This window comes from Leiobunum rupestre, chromosome 6, assembly GCF_980474605.1.
Source record: "Leiobunum rupestre chromosome 6, qqLeiRupe1.1.hap1, whole genome shotgun sequence".
In the NCBI taxonomy this organism is placed as follows: domain Eukaryota; kingdom Metazoa; phylum Arthropoda; class Arachnida; order Opiliones; family Sclerosomatidae; genus Leiobunum; species Leiobunum rupestre.
Genome location: NC_143389.1, coordinates 14366159 through 14386150, shown reverse-complemented (window position 1 = coordinate 14386150; position 19992 = coordinate 14366159). Strand labels below are relative to the sequence as shown.

At 31.8% G+C, this 19992-nt stretch overlaps 2 protein-coding genes across 2 annotated transcripts; both read right to left on the bottom strand.

Moving 5' to 3' along the window:
• Nucleotides 1-11690: 11690 nt before the first annotated feature.
• On the bottom strand, nt 11691-13537 carry LOC149939336 (uncharacterized). The gene is made up of 7 exons (XM_090179001.1): nt 13305-13537; nt 13055-13237; nt 12889-12984; nt 12547-12825; nt 12235-12479; nt 12015-12171; nt 11691-11954 (listed from the first exon to the last, which is right to left on the bottom strand). The coding sequence occupies exons 1-7, from the start codon at nt 13513-13515 to the stop codon at nt 11773-11775; spliced, it is 1353 nt and encodes a 450-aa protein (XP_090035127.1). The 5' UTR covers nt 13516-13537; the 3' UTR covers nt 11691-11772.
• A 118-nt stretch (nt 13538-13655) lies between these two features.
• Nucleotides 13656-16216, bottom strand: LOC149939335 (uncharacterized). The gene is made up of 3 exons (XM_090179000.1): nt 16181-16216; nt 13960-16098; nt 13656-13737 (listed from the first exon to the last, which is right to left on the bottom strand). The coding sequence occupies exon 2, from the start codon at nt 16056-16058 to the stop codon at nt 13968-13970; it is 2091 nt and encodes a 696-aa protein (XP_090035126.1). The 5' UTR covers nt 16059-16098; nt 16181-16216; the 3' UTR covers nt 13656-13737; nt 13960-13967.
• Between the last annotated feature and the right edge of the window lie 3776 nt (nt 16217-19992).

Below are 19992 nucleotides of genomic sequence, written 5' to 3'. Positions count from 1 at the left end.
CAAAACTGCGGACCTCATGTGATTTATTTTCTAACCTCGAGATGTGTGGGGATTTCTTACAGTAAAATAATTAACGAATTGTATAATTTCGATTTAAAAAGAAATGATAGTTTAGCGTTGTTGAATATATGTATTCATTTGATGAAAGAGTGGAAACGAAATAAATCAATTTGTTTAAAATAAAAAAAAATTTTATTTATTTCACACATAATTATTTTTATACATTTTTATTATTCTTGCCAACGAGAAGGAGGGCGGGTCTGTCTTTTAGGCCTTGGCGATTTTTTGGGGGATGGTAATTTTAATTTTCTTTGCGGCGATATTGAAACACCACCGACAGCACCCTCCTCCAAAGACAGTTCTCGATCCCAATCATCTTCCTGGCTTAATTGACTTCCAATATCGGTATTTTCTAAGTATTCTTCAAATATTTCATTTTCTCGATTTAATCGTGTATGCATTCTATCATCGGTAATTGTCTTTTGTTGCTTAACAATCGGCGTAGATGCTTTCCTCTTCCAAGATTCTACATTTTTTAAGAGACTCGGGAATTTTCTACTCTGCTCGTTTTCTCTCTCGCTGAGATATTCTTTCATTTTGCGTGTCATAGTATTTAAACGCACCTCCGCAGCGTCGCCAGCGTTAACTCCCTCGGGCGTTTTGAAAGGTGAATAAATTTGCGAGGTGAACGGGGAATTTAATGGAGCAACAGGTCCGGGGGCTTGAAAGTTTGTAATTTCAACTTTAGGTACCGGTATCGCTTTTCTCATTTCCCGGGCCTCGCTCAGTATTTTTAGAAATTCTCGCATTATAGAGCGGCTGTTTAAATTAGAAGTTAATATATTTTGCAACTCATTATCTAATAAGTTATAATACGTTTCCTGGGGAGAAACAAGCTGTTTATTTTCTTGAGATATTTGTCCGACACTCGAGGCGGGAACTAAAATCATTTTTTTCATTTTATCTTTTATTGAATAAATTGGCAATTAAAGGAACAATAGAGCCTAATAAAGCCGGTATGAAGAATCCCGTACCTTTCTGAATTATTAGAGCACGCTTCTTTTTTTGCGAAATTTTCGGACTGGCTAAGAACCGTATTGTTTTTTTATATTTAGAAAGTTGTTTTTTTTTGGCTTTAGATAATATAATTCCACCCCCTTTCAAGTTTTTGCAAACGGTTTGTAAGGCTTTTAATTGCTTTGGAGAACTGTTAGCTAATAAATTTTTACGTATCCCTCCTTTAGATTTATACAATAAATTTAAATATGGATAGTGTGTTTTAAACCTGTCAGAGGGATTTGCAATAGGAGTAGTTTTTTTACGTACTGTCTTTTTTGGTGTCATTTTCTTTAATGAACTTGATAATAATATAGTAAATTATTTATTATTGGAAAAAACTACCATTTGTGGTCCGATTTGATTAAATGTGTACGATCTTAATCGTAAGCTATCTGGAGTGGTTACAGATGTGTCTATAAATAGTGAATTGTAAGGTTCTCTAGTAGACATATCGTAGGCCATTTTAATTATTTTTGTGTTATTTGGAGATATTTGATTGGCCAGATATTGGATTTGACTTAGATCTCGAGGAGATTTAAACAGATTTAGATATGACATATTAAGAGAGATTAAACGAGATTGTTTGCCTCGAGGAAATAGGGTTTGTGAGATTAATACGACTGAAATTTCATAATGATGACTGTCTACGGTAACTAATTTCGCAATTTGATCATTTTTGTAAAGTTCGTCTGCTAAATCGTCAATAATAAGTAAAGAATTTCTATTTGATTCCCAGAACTCGCTGTCCATTGGAGGAAGTCCTTGAATAAACTCTATATCGGTTAAAAACTGAGATAAATCATGGTAACCTGATTGCCAAACAGAATAACAATAAATAATTTTAATAGGAGGTTTATCAATTAATTCATTCCTCCATCTAATTAGTGAGTTCGTCCATGCTGACTTGCCCGACATGGTAGGTCCTGACACCATCATTCGAAACGGTGAAAGAAATTTTATATAAGACATTACTGTTTAAACAAAAACAACATACTACGTATTTTGTTAGTACATTGCCTGTTTTATAGAATATATGAAAAAATAAACAAACACATTTTTAAATTTAAAAAATTATTTTATTAAAGATTAATGTTTCTTATCAAAACCATCCCTTCACCAGTTATATAAAGTTTCAAAATAACATACAAAAATAACATTTTGAATAAAAAAATAAAATCATAATATCTCCTTCACCAAAAAATAATTAATTCCCGTTTTTTAGTAAAAATTCAATTTTGGAAGTTAAAAGTTTAAATCTTAGGTTATTTAAAAATAAAGTATTTACTCGATTTTCGGAAGAGATTTCATTTACTATAACTATGTGGTTAAATGACACCTGTTTTGCAAGTTTTTTTGTTACATGTTTTTTAGATTTATAATTAAAAGACAAACTTTATTTTACAATTCGCCATTTTCACATTCTAAATAACCATAGGGGACACTGGAAATATTATCTTGTAGCACACGTTTACAAAAAGTCTTTTTGAAAGTTTTACTTAAGTTGCCAACACGTAAAAGCATTTTGTACTTATCTTTTATTACGTTAAAGGGAATTTTCACCTTAAACTCGTATATCGCGTCTAAATACTCTTTTTGCTCTTGATATGTTTTAATATTGGGTGGAAATCCTGAATTTTTAACTTTTGCTTTAAAAAAAATATCAATATATGTTTTGAAAAAATTTGTTGTAATACTATAGTGGTATACTTCGAAAATTTCTAACAGTTTGTAGTTACATTCTTTTATTGAATAGTAGATTTCCACCGAGGGTAAGACTACCGTTATAGCGCGTTCGTCAATACTGTGGGTACATTTGCTGTCATTTTTTATTACACAACTTCTGCATAAAGGATAATAAAGTTTTTTATTAAATCGGTATGGAAGAACGGGTAAGTAGAGGTCTCTGGGGGGGAGGATTCGACAACTAATTATTCCAAAATACGCGTCTGGGGCATAATCAAAATTGTGTGTGATAACTTTAACATTTTTACAACCGTATTCCATTTTTTGTAAACAATAGGCGTACAGACTACAAAAGTCAAAATATCGGATTTGTTCTCCAAGTAAGGGTTCTATTTCATGGTACAGCTTAATTGTTTCTACACGACCACCCACTAGCGAATCTCTAGGATTAATTTTAGGAATAATTTTAATTGTATTAAAAAATACTTTCGCCTCGACATTCTTTCTCAACAGTTCTAATATCTCACATTCAAAAATTTGAATATATGTATGGTTTGGTAAATTTTGTTCAATAAATTCTTTTCGATCTAATTCTCTTTCTCTAATTTCTTTGAATGATTTTCCGACAATTGAATTAAAGCTCGAGCCAGAAAAATGTTTTGGACAACCGTGCCAGAAATCACCCATTACATCAATTACAGTAGCCATCTACAAAATACGGACCTACAGCCTGTTCCCCAGCCGCGGATCTGACAGTTTGCAAAATTAAATTATTTTCCTTTTCATACCAAGATAAATATTTTAATGCAATCTCGCTTTGATTCTGTCTACTTGCCAAACCGATAGCCGGTATAGTACATAGTGTACATTATTAAGTGCCCCAGAAAGAGAAATACCCCCATAATTACTGATATCAATTTCAATTAGTTCTTTATATAAGATGCGAAATTTCTGCATAGCTAAGCGTAATAAATTACAATCTAAAATACAACACGCTCTGGATTCTGATTTAATACAATAGACCGGTTCGAGCTGTTTGTGTGAATACCAATTTTTAAATTCTCGGTATTCAAATTCTTTCATTTTATGGGGTTCAAAGTATTTTTCGTCCGGAATTTTACCTGAATAGTTCAAAGTGTCTTTCGTCCAAAAAATATAGGGAAAATATCCTTTAGCTTGAGGCAAAGAAAACATTTTAGGAAAATGTCTTAAAGGAGCACTAACATAGTTCAAAGAATCTATAAAACGAATGTCTACCCCTTTAATATAAATAGTGAGTATCTTGGCTCCATCGTAAATAACCTCGGGAATGACATGATTAATTAATTTAGAAATAATAAACATTTCGTCGAAAGATCTTAGATTATGGGCCATTACGATGAGGTTGGTAAATTTTGGTCTAATAGTTTTTCTCTTTCGTTTCCCATCAGTAAGTAAAATAGTTTCATGTTGAAACAAAAAATTGAGAAAGTTATTTACACAATATTGTCCTTCAAAAACTGTAGTTTCCACAGGCTGATTTAAAATTTCACTTTGGGCCACTAAGAGCATGGGTTTATGCACATTATTCTCGATTATGGTTTCAATATCGAAATATACATAGGATCGTGGTTCTTTTTTAAATGTCGACTGTTTAACATAATGTTGGTTTGGAGGATGATCGATTTTACAAGATTCGCAAGCTGTTTCACATTTGTGAGTTTTTGAAGTTTCAAATTGAACACAGCATTTTTCGCATCTGTGGAAAAGCTTGCAAGTTTCATTTTTTAGGTGAAAACTATAACATTCCCCTTGTTTTAAATATCTATTACAAAGTTTACAACGAATTAAAGGAATTTCTAAAATTTCGTGAAATTCTCGACCTAAACATCTTTTACATTTAATATTTCTAGTGTCAAAACAGTGGTGCTTGTTTCTATGTGTGGTGGAATAAAAAAATTTTTCACAATCTAAACACGAAGCTACACCGCCCCAAATGGAATGTAGATTTTTAGCTAAATGAACGTGCGTGCCAATTTTTACAAGTAGTATTTTGTGTTCGGCAGGGGGAAAACCCTTGAAATAAATTTGAAAATTTTCCGTGGCGTTAAATATTATTATCTGATACTTTGGGGCTAAATATGATTGAAATTTAGCTATATCGCCAATTTCTACAGCGCCTTGAGCAATTCCTACATCGTCGTGTAATTTCTTAGCGGCTTTAGTTTGTAATTTACTACGAAAGTATGTTAAGGCTCTATATTCTTTAAGAACGGTTGTTAACGAAAGTTTTTTCTTTTTGTACTCGGCAATTTCACAAAGCTTTATTCCTACTGTAAGGGCTCTTGCTACGCATAAATTATCGATATTGTTGATATAGTAGAAATTGGCTTTAGATTTCAAGAAAGCATCGAGATCAATAATATCTCTGTTTTTTAAAGCTAAAAATTTTTTTCCCATTTTCTGTGGGGATTTCAAAAGAATTATACTAAATTTAATTTCTCCATCTAGTAAGAAATCTTTTTTCGATTGAGCAACGCGAGCTATATGGTTAAATATTCGAGAAACAGTTAACTGATCAATTTTAATAAATTTAATGTTAATTGGATGTTCTAAATTTTCCGATTGAATTGCAAATCTGAGGAAATCGAAACCGGGTGCTTCTTGTCTTACGTATTTGATAATTTTGGACAGAATCTTTTCAAATACTGTAAAAAATAAATGTGTGGGGATTTCGTTTAAGTATATTAGTTCTAGGTCAATATCCAGTTGTTTACATTTCCACTTTTTTGAATTTCTAGGGCTTAATTTTTTAATTTTATAAAACTTTTTATAATTAAAACTGTTTAACGATGAAAAGTCTAATTGAGAGTCCGAATCGTAATCACTCGAGTCTTCCATGTTCTAATTTCGTTTCCAGGTCTAAAATATTATTCTAATTACTATTACGAATAATTAATTAATGAGTTTAACTTGCCTTCGTGGGTGGAACAACAATTTTTCCTTCCGTCTGCTCAATTAATTTTTTCAGCCTGTTTGTTGAGTTTATGATTCGAATAACATCCATGGATAGGGTGTTAGCTAAGAATTTCACCCTCTTATAATCACCCTTCCAGAGTTCATCTTGGGGAAGATGTTTGATGTTTTTATATGAATATATCTGGATATCTAGATATAACCCCTTGTCGCTCGCTTTTTTTCTCGGAGTTTTAGTTTCGTAAGACACTCCCCCTTTCTTGACTTTCACTGATTGTTCGATTCCAACTTCTTCGATGTTTGACATGCGACGAATCTCTTGAATATAGTCCCCATCCGATTCGTCCGACTCTAATAACATCTCTTCAGGCCTATCAAGAACTGAAACTACCTGACTCGCGGAGATTTGACTATTACTTGTGGACGCCATTTTAACCTGTTATGTTTTAATAGTAAAATTTTGCCCTTTTATACCAAATGTATTTTTCATTAATTTTTTTCAAAATATAAAACCTTGAATATTAAAGTGATTAATACTACAAGGATAGAACACAGTTATAATTTATCAGTATGTAAAAGGTATTTAAAATTGTTTGTGAATAACAATTTAAATATGTAGACATGTAAAAAAATATAAAATTATTAATTATTTTTTTGAAGGACTTTATATTTAATTTTCGTGACAAAAAAAGACAACGCCCTAAGAGTTTTAATATTTTTGCTTTAAAAATCCATTATGGATGTAAGAATTTTGGTAATTACAGGGTTAGATGTTTTAAAATTCTATGGGAAGAAATATATTTCTGCGAGGTATAAAATTTAAACGAAGGGATAAAATTATATTTCTGCAGGGTGTATTTGCTAAAAAATTGTCTTTTGACTTGATTTTAAAACAGGTTAAAATCAGGATGTAAAAATTAAATATTCTGAAATCTTTCTTATAAAAGCGTGATTTTCAACGTATTCCTTTTATAAACCATGGGCTCTCGCGAAGTTTTGACTGTTTCTGGTAAGATTTCTCATTCTCTCGCTATTAACCCTTTTTCACTAAAATATTTAGCTTTACGTAAAGTTAGGAATTATAACCTTTTTAAAATTAACGATATTTCAATTAGAGTTGAAAATTACTGTATGAGAACTGTCTTTCTTGAGTGTAAAGCATTAATAGAACCCTTTAAAAAAATTGTTTTTGCCTGTCCCTTTATAAAAAATTCTTTCAAATTATCGCCAGCTGTTTTCGCTTCGGTTTTTTCTAGAAGAATCAATAACAATTCTTGTCTATTTGACGTTCATTCTGTTAATTTTGTCTGTCCCCACGAGGCTTTTGAGTTTGACGGCTTATTGTTCCACACTCAATCCTCTCTTGAAGGCTGGTTTTCTTACGAAATTTTACGCCTAATTGGAAAACATATGCGCCTATATAAAAATTTAAATAAGATCCCATGGTTCCATCAACATAAAAATCGTAGGAGCCTTCAACGTGATCTTTTGATACTCTTTCAATTACAACAAGTTTCCTTTTTTCGAAAAAAACATTTATCTATTACAACTGACTTTCGCCTAACGAGATATAACATCCGTTTAGAATTAGGCATGATCGTTCTATTTTTTATTAATGATTTGGATCGACAAGAAGTTAAAATAGTTACAACTTTAGAGTAAGGAATACTAATTTTAAAAAAATAATTACAATAATTAAAATAAATATTTTTATTTAGTTGCAAATTATCTCGACCGAATCAAAATTTAAACGATCGTCGGCAACTTTTCCAACTGCGACTCAAGGTATTTACAATAATTTATTCATTTTTTTAAAAAACTAAAACTATTTATTTTTTGAAATAGGACTCAAACCTTATAAAATTTTAATTTTTTTATTTAAAGATTTTTTTGTGTTTTTATTTTTTAATTTGTTTATTTTGGTGAAAGATTTTAATTTTTAAAATGTTTTATATTTTTTATTTTAAATGTTTTTATTTTAGAAAGTTTAAGTGTTTTTTAAATATGTTTTCCAAATCAACTAGCTTTATTAATTTAATTCAGGCGGTGGAGGTTGTTTTTAATATTTCATAATCTACTTTTTCTTTTTTAACTAGCTTTATTAATTTAATGTTGGGATTGGTGTAAAGTTCTTTTTTCTCTATATTAAAAATCCTTTGTTTTCATCTTTTTTATCCAACGCATTTTCAAGAAACTTTATTAGTACGCTTTGTACTAGATTTAATGTTTTTCTATTATTATTATTATTATCTTTTTTGTTTTTTTCATCTCTTGCGCTATCTTTTTTGTTTTTCATCTCTTGCGCTATATACGCTTGAGCCTAACCGCCTATATAAAACGACCCATTAATTATTTATTATTCTTTCTGGTTTTTTTTTCATGTATTCTATGTACTTTTTTATACTAATATCGGTTAAACTTTAATGTTTTATGTTTGTTTTTGTAATTGATTAGTATATTAACTGAAAAAATGTATAAGTACATTTTGTACTAGGTTGTTTTTAAAAATTGAATATAATTGTTTTTATTAATTTATAAAAACTTGTTTAAGAAGGATAGGGATAATTAGTTAACCTTAGTTGTATTAAAAATTAATAATTATTCCCAAAGACAATATTTTTAAATTTTAAAATAAAGGTCAGGCTTAAACTATAAAATCTCAATGTAAAGGATTTTACCAGGAGAAATCTATAATCAAGATGTCTGGTGAATTACATCTAAAGCCTGTACTTTCTTTGCCGCGATCTTTAAAATTTCTCTCTCTTCGAGTAGTAAGAATGTATAATCTTTGTAATACTACGTCAAATTTCGTGGTGGAATCGCAAGAATTTAAATCATTTTGAGTCTGAACTTCATGTGTTAGATCAAATTCATCATGTTGGCATTGTACAACATACCGTTCGATCTGTTTTAATTTAGACATTCTCGAACTGTATACTTCCGAAGCGATTAAGACCAAAACCAGTGTTTTTATTCGTGCGATGTTAGAGCAACAAAAAGAATTCTTGTGGTAAATATTTATTTAGATATATTCGTTTTTAATAGGTTAATTTATTTATATTTATAAATTCTAGCTCGAATTTCCAACCCGACATCTCGTTTTGTACCGAAGAGGAAAAATACCTTCTACGAATTGATGTAATTATAATTATTTTTAATTATACATTTAAAATATTTTTAACATTGTGTTTTTATATTTTTCAGCCTTCAAATTATTTATACAACCTTCTTTAATTCTTTATTATTTATTAATTTAATTTGTTAGCTTTTAGTTTTATTGGTAGTGTTTCATATGTTGTTAAGTGTTTAAAAAATATATTGAAATATCATAGTTATTAATTATTATAATAACTAATTGTGTTTTTTTGATTACTTAAACTAGCATTGATTTTAAAATAATAAAATATTTGCGAAAAAAAAATGAAAACTCATTTATATTAGTTTAGTTGATTAAAGTATTTTGGGTGGGGCCAAAACCGCCAAGGATATAAAGCGAAGGTCGCGAATTCGTTTCCCCATCTCGCAAATAACTAATTAGCATTTTAAACGGCGAAAAAACGAAAAAACGAAAAAACGATATCAAAAGTAATTTAACATAAGTATTTGGTGGGGTCACATATTACCGCCGATATCTCGGTTCGACCTTGTCCGATCGTGACCAAACTTGTTGATTTGATAGACCGAGGCTTAGTGGTTGTGGACAGGTGTCAGGCGTCAAGGTCAAAGATCATCTTCAAGGTGAAATTTGAGATTGAAATTAAAATATTATGTTGTTTTTTTTTCAAGGACAAAAGTTTTTTGAAAATATTTTGGGGGTGGGGGGGGGTTGTTTTGGTGGCCATCTTGGCGGCCATCTTGGAAATAAAAGCGCTAAGTTTTAGTTACTCTCTACTCACGAGTTTCAACAACCACAGCTTTTAAAAGATATCGCGACTCTAGGCCTGAGTATTTGTCGTTCTTCTTCCTTTCAGCCTGGGAGGCGGTCCAGAGAGGGGCTGTTGAAGACGAAGCCAAATACGATGGCGCCAGTGGGTCGGTGCAGGTGAAATCCCACACCACCGATTTTCCGCCTCACCATGGTACAAGGGACATACCATCGGGACTTTTCCCATCGTCCCGGGACAACCCAGGGGGCTCGAGAATCGACGGGACTCCAGCAGAGACTTGAGCACGACGCTAAATGTCGTTGACGGCGCCGTGGCGAGAGAGCCGACGGGAGCTGTGCTTGCAGCTTAGACCGTGACTTCCTTAGATGCAATTGTGTGGCACAGAATTGTGAATATACGAATCGTTAAAACAATTTCGGACATTAATCGTATACTCCTTTATTAACACTGCTGTTAGTTTAGAAAGTAGGCGAGTTGAGCGGGAATTATGAGGTATCTAGGCATGGGTGGATATTATCTGAGGTGTATTGGTAGAGCCGGAAACATCAAGAACCGCCCCGGCGGCAAACTCTAACTACGCCACTGAGCAGCGGCTAGAAAACTCGTGCAGGGTGCTGTGCAAAACAAAGCTACTACTGGCCTCCAACACGTTCTTCATAAGCTTTTTCTAGTACAGAACTGCTATTAGCAGTAATTTCTGATTTATCTTATGTAAATATTTTTTTAAAAAGCTCTCTTCACATTTTACAAAAACTATTATGTTATCGAAAATACAGGTAATTCCAATATATTCTCTTGGTAAAAAACTCCCAGAACGCGTTTAATTTTGCAAATTCATTCTGTAGAAGCGATTTACAGTTCGTTCATGTAAAAATACCCTATGAAAACTACAATTTTCTCTCAGTGTAAACGAGCTGCTCAACTTACAAGGAGAGTACCCGAGGTGTTTGGTGCCGATTTAATTCAAACTCGGGCGTAATGTTGACCTATATGAGGTATGAAATTTTCCAAAAGGAGACGTTGCACTACCCATTCGATTTGCTATGGCAACCGAAAATGTTTTTCACTACTTACAACAAAAATTAAAAAAATCTTATTTTTCCCCAAATTTGTTACAAATTTACCCAAACTCAAAATTTTCGTAGCTAGGACCCTGTGAAACCAAGAAAATCCCATGGTTTTTTTAATTGGAGATTTTTTGGTTTTAAGTGATCAAAAACATTTTTGGTTGCCATAGCAAATCGAATGGGTAGTACAACTTCTTCTTTTGGGAAAAATCATATCTCATATAGGTCCAAATTACGGCCGACTTCGTACAAAATCGGCAATAAACAGCACGGGTACTCTCCTTGTTAGACTCCTCGATCGGTGAGGAACTTAGACATAGGGTCCAATAGGAGGCTATTAAGAGAGGCAAAGGTAATCGATAAGAAGAGGTTTTAGTGAAACATATAAGGCTTCTCCAAAATAGTAACGCGTTCACACGTGTTTACAAGTTAGAAGATTGTCTTAAATAACCATGAAGATAACTCTTCAACCGTAAAATAATCATAAAACCCCTAAATGATTATTGTTTTCTTTTTATAAAATGAAAGCTTCGTTGCATAAGTTTAATTTTTGCACTTTCGGTGCTGCTTAATGCTCATTTTCACTGGCAAGACAACTCGCGAAATATAATAACCGTAACAAGAGGTAGCAAAAACACGTGTTTACAACGAGTTTAAAAGACGAACAATTAACGTAGACAGTTAACGTGTTTGGCACGTAAACTTTGGCCGCGTGCATTACGTTTCCACACACATCCTGACCACGTTTCTTTCACGTGTTTGAAAACAAAGAAAACACGTGTTCAACTACAAAATAGTAACGTCTCTAACCACGTTTCTTTTACCTAGGTATAAACAATAAATGCCCGTTAATTCCACCCCTATTACACGTGATACAAAACCAAATATACACGTGATACACCACCAAATATACACGTGTATAAATACCAATATAGCACGTATCCGAACATCATTCCTACACTTACCAAACCCCCAAAAATTACGTGTATTCGAAACTACTTTGATAAAATAGGAGCAATTAAACAACTAAATCTCAATTCGTTTGGAAAATTTTATTCGGTTTTAACAAATTTGTATTGAAAATAAACATACAAATTATATTTATGTGATTAGTTGCTCATTTAAATGTTGCTAGTTGAATTATCTTTGTTATGGTCAACCGTACTGCTTTCTTTATTGGTTTTTCCTTTGGCCTTTCCTTTTTTGGTTATTCGTGTATAAGCATGTTTTAACCATTCTTTTATTATTTCTTCAATTTCCGATTCCTGTGCTTTCCTGAAGCAGTTGTTTACTCTTACAGCACCTTAAATATGTTATGTTTTAATGAATGGTTTTTAAAATTCAAATGAGTGTAAGCACTTGCTTATAATCATATCTTTCGTCATTAAGGACTTAAACGACATCTTTCCGTGTCCTGCCCAATTGTAATTTTGGGCTAATTTGTCACTCAATATGGTTGATAAAATTCTCCTTGTGCCATCTCCTAAGTTTTTTCCGCCTAACCCTCCTAGAAATGAAATCTACAAAAACAATAATTTTATATACATTTGCTTTACTTGAAAAGTTCAATTAAAGGTACTAACCAATATAATTTGGTTTTTCTTATCCATAAGAAACTCTTCCAAGTTATCCATGGAAGACTGACAATCTACAGGTAAATTAAGATTATCAACGTCCAGCTTAGAATGTTTTGGATCATTTTCAACTACAAGCTTATTGAGCATTCTTGCATTTGCCATAGTTTGAGTTTTAATTTCTTGAACTTCTCGCATAAGTTTTTCTTGGAAGGATTGTATGCTTCGAACGATATCAAGAAGACTTGGTTCACCTGAAATATTTTTTTTCATTTTAATTTGGTTATATAATGCGATAAACATGATAGAGCTTTTACTTACAGTTGATTGTAGATTTATATCCACTAAAACTGGCCGTCGTCACGTTACGGGACTCTTTTGGAGATGGGAAAATTGTTGATTGTTGAGTGCAATTCATTTCAACTGAACTATTAGCGGGGCAAACATCGTCTCCATTTAGATGATTCTTTGAAACAGCTATCTTTGATGGCGTGCCTTTTGACTGTTTGCCAATGACCTTATGACCATTGAGATTACTACTATTTTCAGCCTGAAGATTTAAATCTGTAACTGATTGATTTATAGTCGATTCAAACTCCACTGAAATAAGAAATAGCAAAATTAAATTTCAATTGATATATTTAAAAAAAATTGTGTACACACTTGAGGCAGAAAGAGGTAATGTTGAGTTGTTATTGCTAGATGGAAAACTTCCGATGCTTGGCAGATGTAAATCTTTCAATTGCTGTCGTTGATTTGCTAATGTATTGTAAAAGCAAATAAAAATACAATTAACTATATACTATAAATAAATTAAAAAAAATTGTACCTTCATCATCACTGCTAACATTGAAAAAATTGCTTTTTTCTTTAGAAATTGAGTGAATAGCTCCACTCTTCCTTTTCCTTTTATTTGAGATACCAATATTCGTTTCAGAATCTCCACAGTCCGTAGCTACATCAGAAATTGTCTCGCTTTGTTGGGCTTTTTTCTCGGCAGTTTTATAATCATCTAGTATAAAACATTAAAAAATTATTTTATTTTAATTCCAATTCGAAAACATATTGATATATCATACCGGTTGAATAAAAAACTCTGCTAACGCCAAACTTGTTCCACTTATCAGTCGGGCTTTCAGAATTGAGAATAGCTTTCACTTGTCTATCTGCAGAGCGATATGGAGGCCAGAAACACTTTTTTCGACTTGCATCAAGCCATTTTTTGTTGATAATACCGCATTCGATATCACCACTGGACGTTTTTTCAACAAACTCCACAACCATAAACATTTTCTAAATAACCAGTCCTAAAAATAGTAAAAGCAATTAGGTAAAACTTCAAAATTTACAACTTTCAAATTAATTAGCAACAGCAAAATTTTAAAAATTATCAAAGACAAGAAAGCATAGCAAGCAAAATTCCAAATTAAAGGGAAGTTAAATTTTCGATATCACCACTGGACGTTTTTTCAACAAACTCCACAACCATAAACATTTTCTAAATAACCAGTCCTAAAAATAGTAAAAGCAATTAGGTAAAACTTAAAAATTTACAACTTTCAAATTAATTAGCAACAGCAAAATCTTAGAAATTATCAAAGACAAGAAAGCATAGCAAGCAAAATTCCAAATTAAAGGGAAGTTAAATCTTTAGTTATCAGATATCGTGAATTACTCAAATAAAAAATTCCGTTTAATTATTATCACATTAGCAGTAGCAAGTGATTTACTAACCTCCACTCTTAGTTAATATGAAGTAGTGGAACTGCAATCCCTGAAGTTATGGTGTCAGTCATAAAGTAACATTTTTTAAATATTTGTGAAGCAGGCCATGATTTTAGCGATGATAGATTCGACACTTTTTTTATTCCCAATTTTGAAGAAGAAAACGGATATTTGTATGCATCTGTGGTGGTTTTATAGTATTTTCCAATTATATATATAATTGTATTTTTCTTAATAATGTTGTGTATCTCTAGTATCTTTCCATCTTGGAAACTACAACAGTTATCTCCAATATGACTTGTGAAAGTGAAACCCTTAAATATTAGTTTCTTAAATTGGGCTCCTTCACAGTTTGGTAATTGTGGTCCATTATTGTGTTCATATTTTACTACCATATTATTTATATTAGTATTTAGTTCAGCAGTTGAATCTATTTTGTTTATTTCAGTTAGTCGATTAACAACTTGTTGCAGAGGTTTAGTGGGGCTACGGACAAGTTTTTTCAGTTGTCCAAGATACGATTCAAAAGCAAAAGCTGAAAAGTTTTCTAAACTTCCATAAATTCGTGCATGTCCAGCCAAATGAATTAGGTTATGGATATTATAAACATATATTCCTTTACCATATATGTTTTTTGCATAAGAGACAAATGATCGGAGAAGTTCCTCTGAGTAGTTTATTTGCTCTGTTTCTGGATTATGTCCACAGAGTATGTAAATTGCCGTGTGCAATAACTGAAAATGGTCCACTAGGTTATCTGGTAATATGCCTCGAAATATAAAAAATCCTGTGTACAATATGAACTGTCTAAACTCCGTGGCTTTCCATCGATCAATTTCTGATAAACTTCGAGGTTTCCGTGAAAATTCAACAGGAGTATGCTTAGAGACTTTTAAAAGCTTGGCTGACAGTTGTTCAATAATAATTGACTTCTGTTTCACTTTTGATTTCGGTTTCATTAAGCTGACTAATATCCGACGAGTGCATCCCAAACAGACTAAATGCATATAATCAATTGGAAAAGCTGCTATCATGTCAATTGGTAACTGTAATAAGGGAGATCTGCCTTCCGGACTATGATGTTGTATTTGAGATTGGTTTCTAAATCGTTCATCTGTTCTTAAAACAGCGTTCATTTCATTAAATATTACTTTGTCCATATATGAACCTTTTTGTTCGCAATAATCGCAACCATGATATCCATTGTGATTTTTAATGCATTTTAAATATGCCTTCGCAGGAGCGTCGCAAACAAAAAGAACGGAATTTAAATTAAACATAACTTCGTTGAACACTAGTCCATCAGTATACAGTTTCTGCATTTCAGAAACGAACTTATTTAAATAGTTTTCTAAAGGCTTTGGCTTGCCATTGCCATAAAACAACCCTACTACGAAAGGATATTTATCTTTAGTATCTAAACAGCGGCATAAGATAGGCCAAAACTGGCCATTTGAACTTTTGAAAATTGGTATCCCATCTATATTAAAGATAAGAGTCAATGATTTCGTATTGTTTTCTAATCCTGATTTAAGTTTTCTTTGTAAACCCTCTGCTAGACCTATATGGTAGTAAACCCCATTTTGAAGATTATCAAGAATAAGAGCTTTTTGACTATTTATATCCAGAATAGTCCTTGAATCCAAAGGAAGTGTACTATGAAATGGCTTTAATATTTTCAAAAGCCCATTTAAAGCTGCGTGACTAATTCCGAAGGTTAAGACCCATTCTCTTAAATAGCTTTGTAACTTTTCATCATTTTCTGCTTCGCCACACGAGGTAGAACTCCACTGACTTTCACTTCCATTAGAAAAATATTCAAAATTATCTTTAACATCATCTCCACTGTTCGCTGAGTCCGTAAATGAAGAAGTTTCAATTTCTCCATCTTCTTGAATTAAATCATTATCGACGAGATCAATGTAGTGACTATCTTTAATTAAATCATTATCATCTGGATCAATGTATTGTCTATCCACATCTTTTTCAAAGTTCAAAACAGCAACTTCCTTTTCATCATAAGCCACATTTCTGTGTGTATCAAGTAAATGTTCTTGAACAGCATTAGAAATATTTCTTCTCTTCGTTCTTTTTGAAATTTTATACATAACGAAAACTGATGGCTCCAAAATACAGAGTAGTCAAAACCTATTTGGTACATAATATTTACTATAAAGTACCGCATAAGAAAGACCCAATTTTTGATGTATTTGAATTGAAATTAACTTACACTGTGGGAAAAATGATTTATATTTACTCGACTACATCAGTTCTTACATAAGGAGCCACTATTGTTCCCATAAAACATGAATAACTGAAAGTGCCGCATAAGAAAGACCCAATTTTATATGTAATTGAAATTAAATTAACTTAAAATGTGGGAAAAATGATTTATATTTACTCGACTACATCAGTTCTGACATAAGGAGCCACTATGTTCCCAAAAAACATGAATAACTGATAGTGCCGCATAAGAAAGACCCAATTTTATATGTAATTGAATTGAAATTAACTTAAAATGTGGGAAAAATGATTTATATTTACTCGACTACATCAGTTCTTACATAAGGAGCCACTATTGTTCCCATAAAACATGAATAACTGAAAGTGCAGCATAAGAAAGACCCAATTTTATATGTAATTGATATTGAAATTAACTTACACTATGGGAAAAATGATTTATATTTACTCGACTACATCAGTTCTGACATAAGGAGCCACTATGTTCCCAAAAAACATGAATAACTGATAGTGCCGCATAAGAAAGACCCAATTTTATATGTAATTGAATTGAAATTAACTTAAAATGTGGGAAAAATGATTTATATTTACTCGACTACATCAGTTCTTACATAAGGAGCCACTATTGTTCCCAAAAAAACATGAATAACTGAAAGTGCAGCATAAGAAAGACCCAATTTTATATGTAATTGAATTGAAATTAACTTAAAATGTGGGAAAAATGATTTATATTTACTCGACTACATCAGTTCTGACATAAGGAGCCACTATTGTTCCCAAAAAAACATGAATAACTGAAAGTGCAGCATAAGAAAGACCCAATTTTATATGTAATTGATATTGAAATTAACTTACACTATGGGAAAAATGATTTATATTTACTCGACTACATCAGTTCTGACATAAGGAGCCACTATGTTCCCAAAAAACATGAATAACTGATAGTGCCGCATAAGAAAGACCCAATTTTATATGTAATTGAATTGAAATTAACTTAAAATGTGGGAAAAATGATTTATATTTACTCGACTACATCAGTTCTTACATAAGGAGCCACTATTGTTCCCAAAAAAACATGAATAACTGAAAGTGCAGCATAAGAAAGACCCAATTTTATATGTAATTGAAATTAAATTAACTTAAAATGTGGGAAAAATGATTTATATTTACTCGACTACATCAGTTCTGACATAAGGAGCCACTATGTTCCCAAAAAACATGAATAACTGATAGTGCCGCATAAGAAAGACCCAATTTTATATGTAATTGAATTGAAATTAACTTAAAATGTGGGAAAAATGATTTATATTTACTCGACTACATCAGTTCTTACATAAGGAGCCACTATTGTTCCCAAAAAAACATGAATAACTGAAAGTGCAGCATAAGAAAGACCCAATTTTATATGTAATTGAATTGAAATTAACTTAAAATGTGGGAAAAATGATTTATATTTACTCGACTACATCAGTTCTGACATAAGGAGCCACTATTGTTCCCAAAAAAACATGAATAACTGAAAGTGCAGCATAAGAAAGACCCAATTTTATATGTAATTGATATTGAAATTAACTTACACTATGGGAAAAATGATTTATATTTACTCGACTACATCAGTTCTGACATAAGGAGCCACTATGTTCCCAAAAAACATGAATAACTGATAGTGCCGCATAAGAAAGACCCAATTTTATATGTAATTGAATTGAAATTAACTTAAAATGTGGGAAAAATGATTTATATTTACTCGACTACATCAGTTCTTACATAAGGAGCCACTATTGTTCCCAAAAAAACATGAATAACTGAAAGTGCAGCATAAGAAAGACCCAATTTTATATGTAATTGATATTGAAATTAACTTAAACTGTGGAAAAAATTATTTATATTTACTCGACTATATCAGTTCTGACATAAGGAGCCACTATTGTTCCCAAAAAACATGAATAACTGATAGTGCCGCATAAGAAAGACCCAATTTTGTATGTAATTGAAATTAAATTAACTTAATGTGGGAAAAATGATTTATATTTCTATAACAATTCTAAGGTAAACCCGACAAACTGGCATGAAATATTAGCTATTTCAATAATTTTCAGAAATACTCAAGACATCAAAAATTAAATAAAAATAAATATTTTAAAAATTTACCTATCAAGTGTAACCACAAGCAACAAAGGTCAAAGCAATCCTTTCCAAGAAAAGGCCTAAAAGTACGAAAATGATGTAAATGCTAATAAATGCATAAATATTTTAGTGCAAACTTACCTTTAAAGGAAATGTATTTTTTTAACTTTACGAATAAGAAAATAGTCACAATAATTTACTAATAAAAGTTAAACAAAGAGAATGAAAAAGAAGATATTCTAAAATGGCAAAACAATAAGAGATAAATATTAACCCTTCCACGGACAAAGATAATCTAGACTACGGACCACGAGGTTCGGAAGTTACTAGAAAAGTCAGGGTTGCCAGATAGCCAAAATCAAATTATAAACCCAAAGGCTAAATTCCAGTCGAATATGTCTAGGGCACATTGAAAAAAAAACACACACTAAAATGGTAAAAAATGAGAAATACTCGAGAAATAATGAAGTCGGTGGCCTATGTGGTCCGAGTTTCTAGACCTATATTCGCATTATTTTGGTGGCTGCGAGTCGGGTTATTCGTGGACGGTAAACGCTTTAAGTAAGATATATCCAATTATAAGTCATAAATATCGAAAAATCGAAAACAAAAACCGTAAAAATTTTAAGACACCGAAACTTTAGTGTCGAATTATAGATTTTTTTCTATAATTATTGGACGCGTGACAACGCTGAAATAAGTACATTATTTCAAATGGAGCGCGCATATAAAATCCCAATATTTTTAAATTAATTTAAATCACTAAATTTTGTGCGATTGATTTTATAGTCGCTGTTCAAAAATAATAAACTTTGTGTTAATTCAGTTTAAATAAACACGTGCAACGGACGCGTAAGATAACACTAAATAGGTGTCGTGTGTTGTTCACCCAATGAACACCTACAAACCACGTGTAAAGGAACACTAAATAGATGTCGTGTGTTGTTCACTTAATAATCAAGTGGTCGCAACGTGTTGAGATACACCACAAGTGGTACGTGTGTTCTTACACTTTATAATCACGTGTCCGCAACGTATAGAACTACACGAATTGGTTTTCGTGTTTTAGAATACTCGAAGTCAACGTGGTAATCACGTGTTAGTTATTGCAAACACGTGTTATCAACTAAATTTACGGAATATCAACCAAATCAGCACGTGTGTTTGCTACCTGGGATTGGTACTTACTTTCAAGAAATAAAATGCGAACAACCATCCATGCCGATTCCAAAAGTGAGATTGTTGTTCGAAGGTTCCTCAACTTCATATTAAGCGTTGATAACCGAATGAATTTCACGCTTACTAATGCGCTTATTAACAAAAGAAGCACCACCTGAAAACAAGTGTGGCAAATAGAGGTCGGTGATGGTTAACTTTTATTCAATAGATAAAGCTCTCAAAATTATTCGTAAAATGTTTTGATCAAGTAATTTATATTTCTGTATTATGCGATTAATTTTTTGATAAATTTGTAAAATTAATCGGAAAAACGACGTTTTTTTCGATAAAAAGCTCAAATTTTACGAATAATACATGTTTTTTAAACATTTTCCGAAATATTAACCTGTGAATTTCTTTGTTTACATTTTTTTCCCGAAAAAATCAATTTAAACATGGTCAATGATTAACCGTTACCGACCTCTAGTGGCAAATCTTTTTTTTTAATTTTGGGTA

Bases quoted from the DNA above. Each gene is read 5' to 3' on its own strand.
- LOC149939336 (XM_090179001.1), bottom strand. From the start codon at position 13,515: ATGTTTATGGTTGTGGAGTTTGTTGAAAAAACGTCCAGTGGTGATATC. The intron at 12,985-13,054 runs GTACAATTTTTT...ACAATACATTAG, and splicing joins TGTTAGCAGTGATGATGAAG to CAAATCAACGACAGCAATTG. The intron at 11,955-12,014 runs GCAAGTGCTTAC...AACATATTTAAG, and splicing joins GACGAAAGATATGATTATAA to GTGCTGTAAGAGTAAACAAC.
- LOC149939335 (XM_090179000.1), bottom strand. From the start codon at position 16,058: ATGTATAAAATTTCAAAAAGAACGAAGAGAAGAAATATTTCTAATGCT.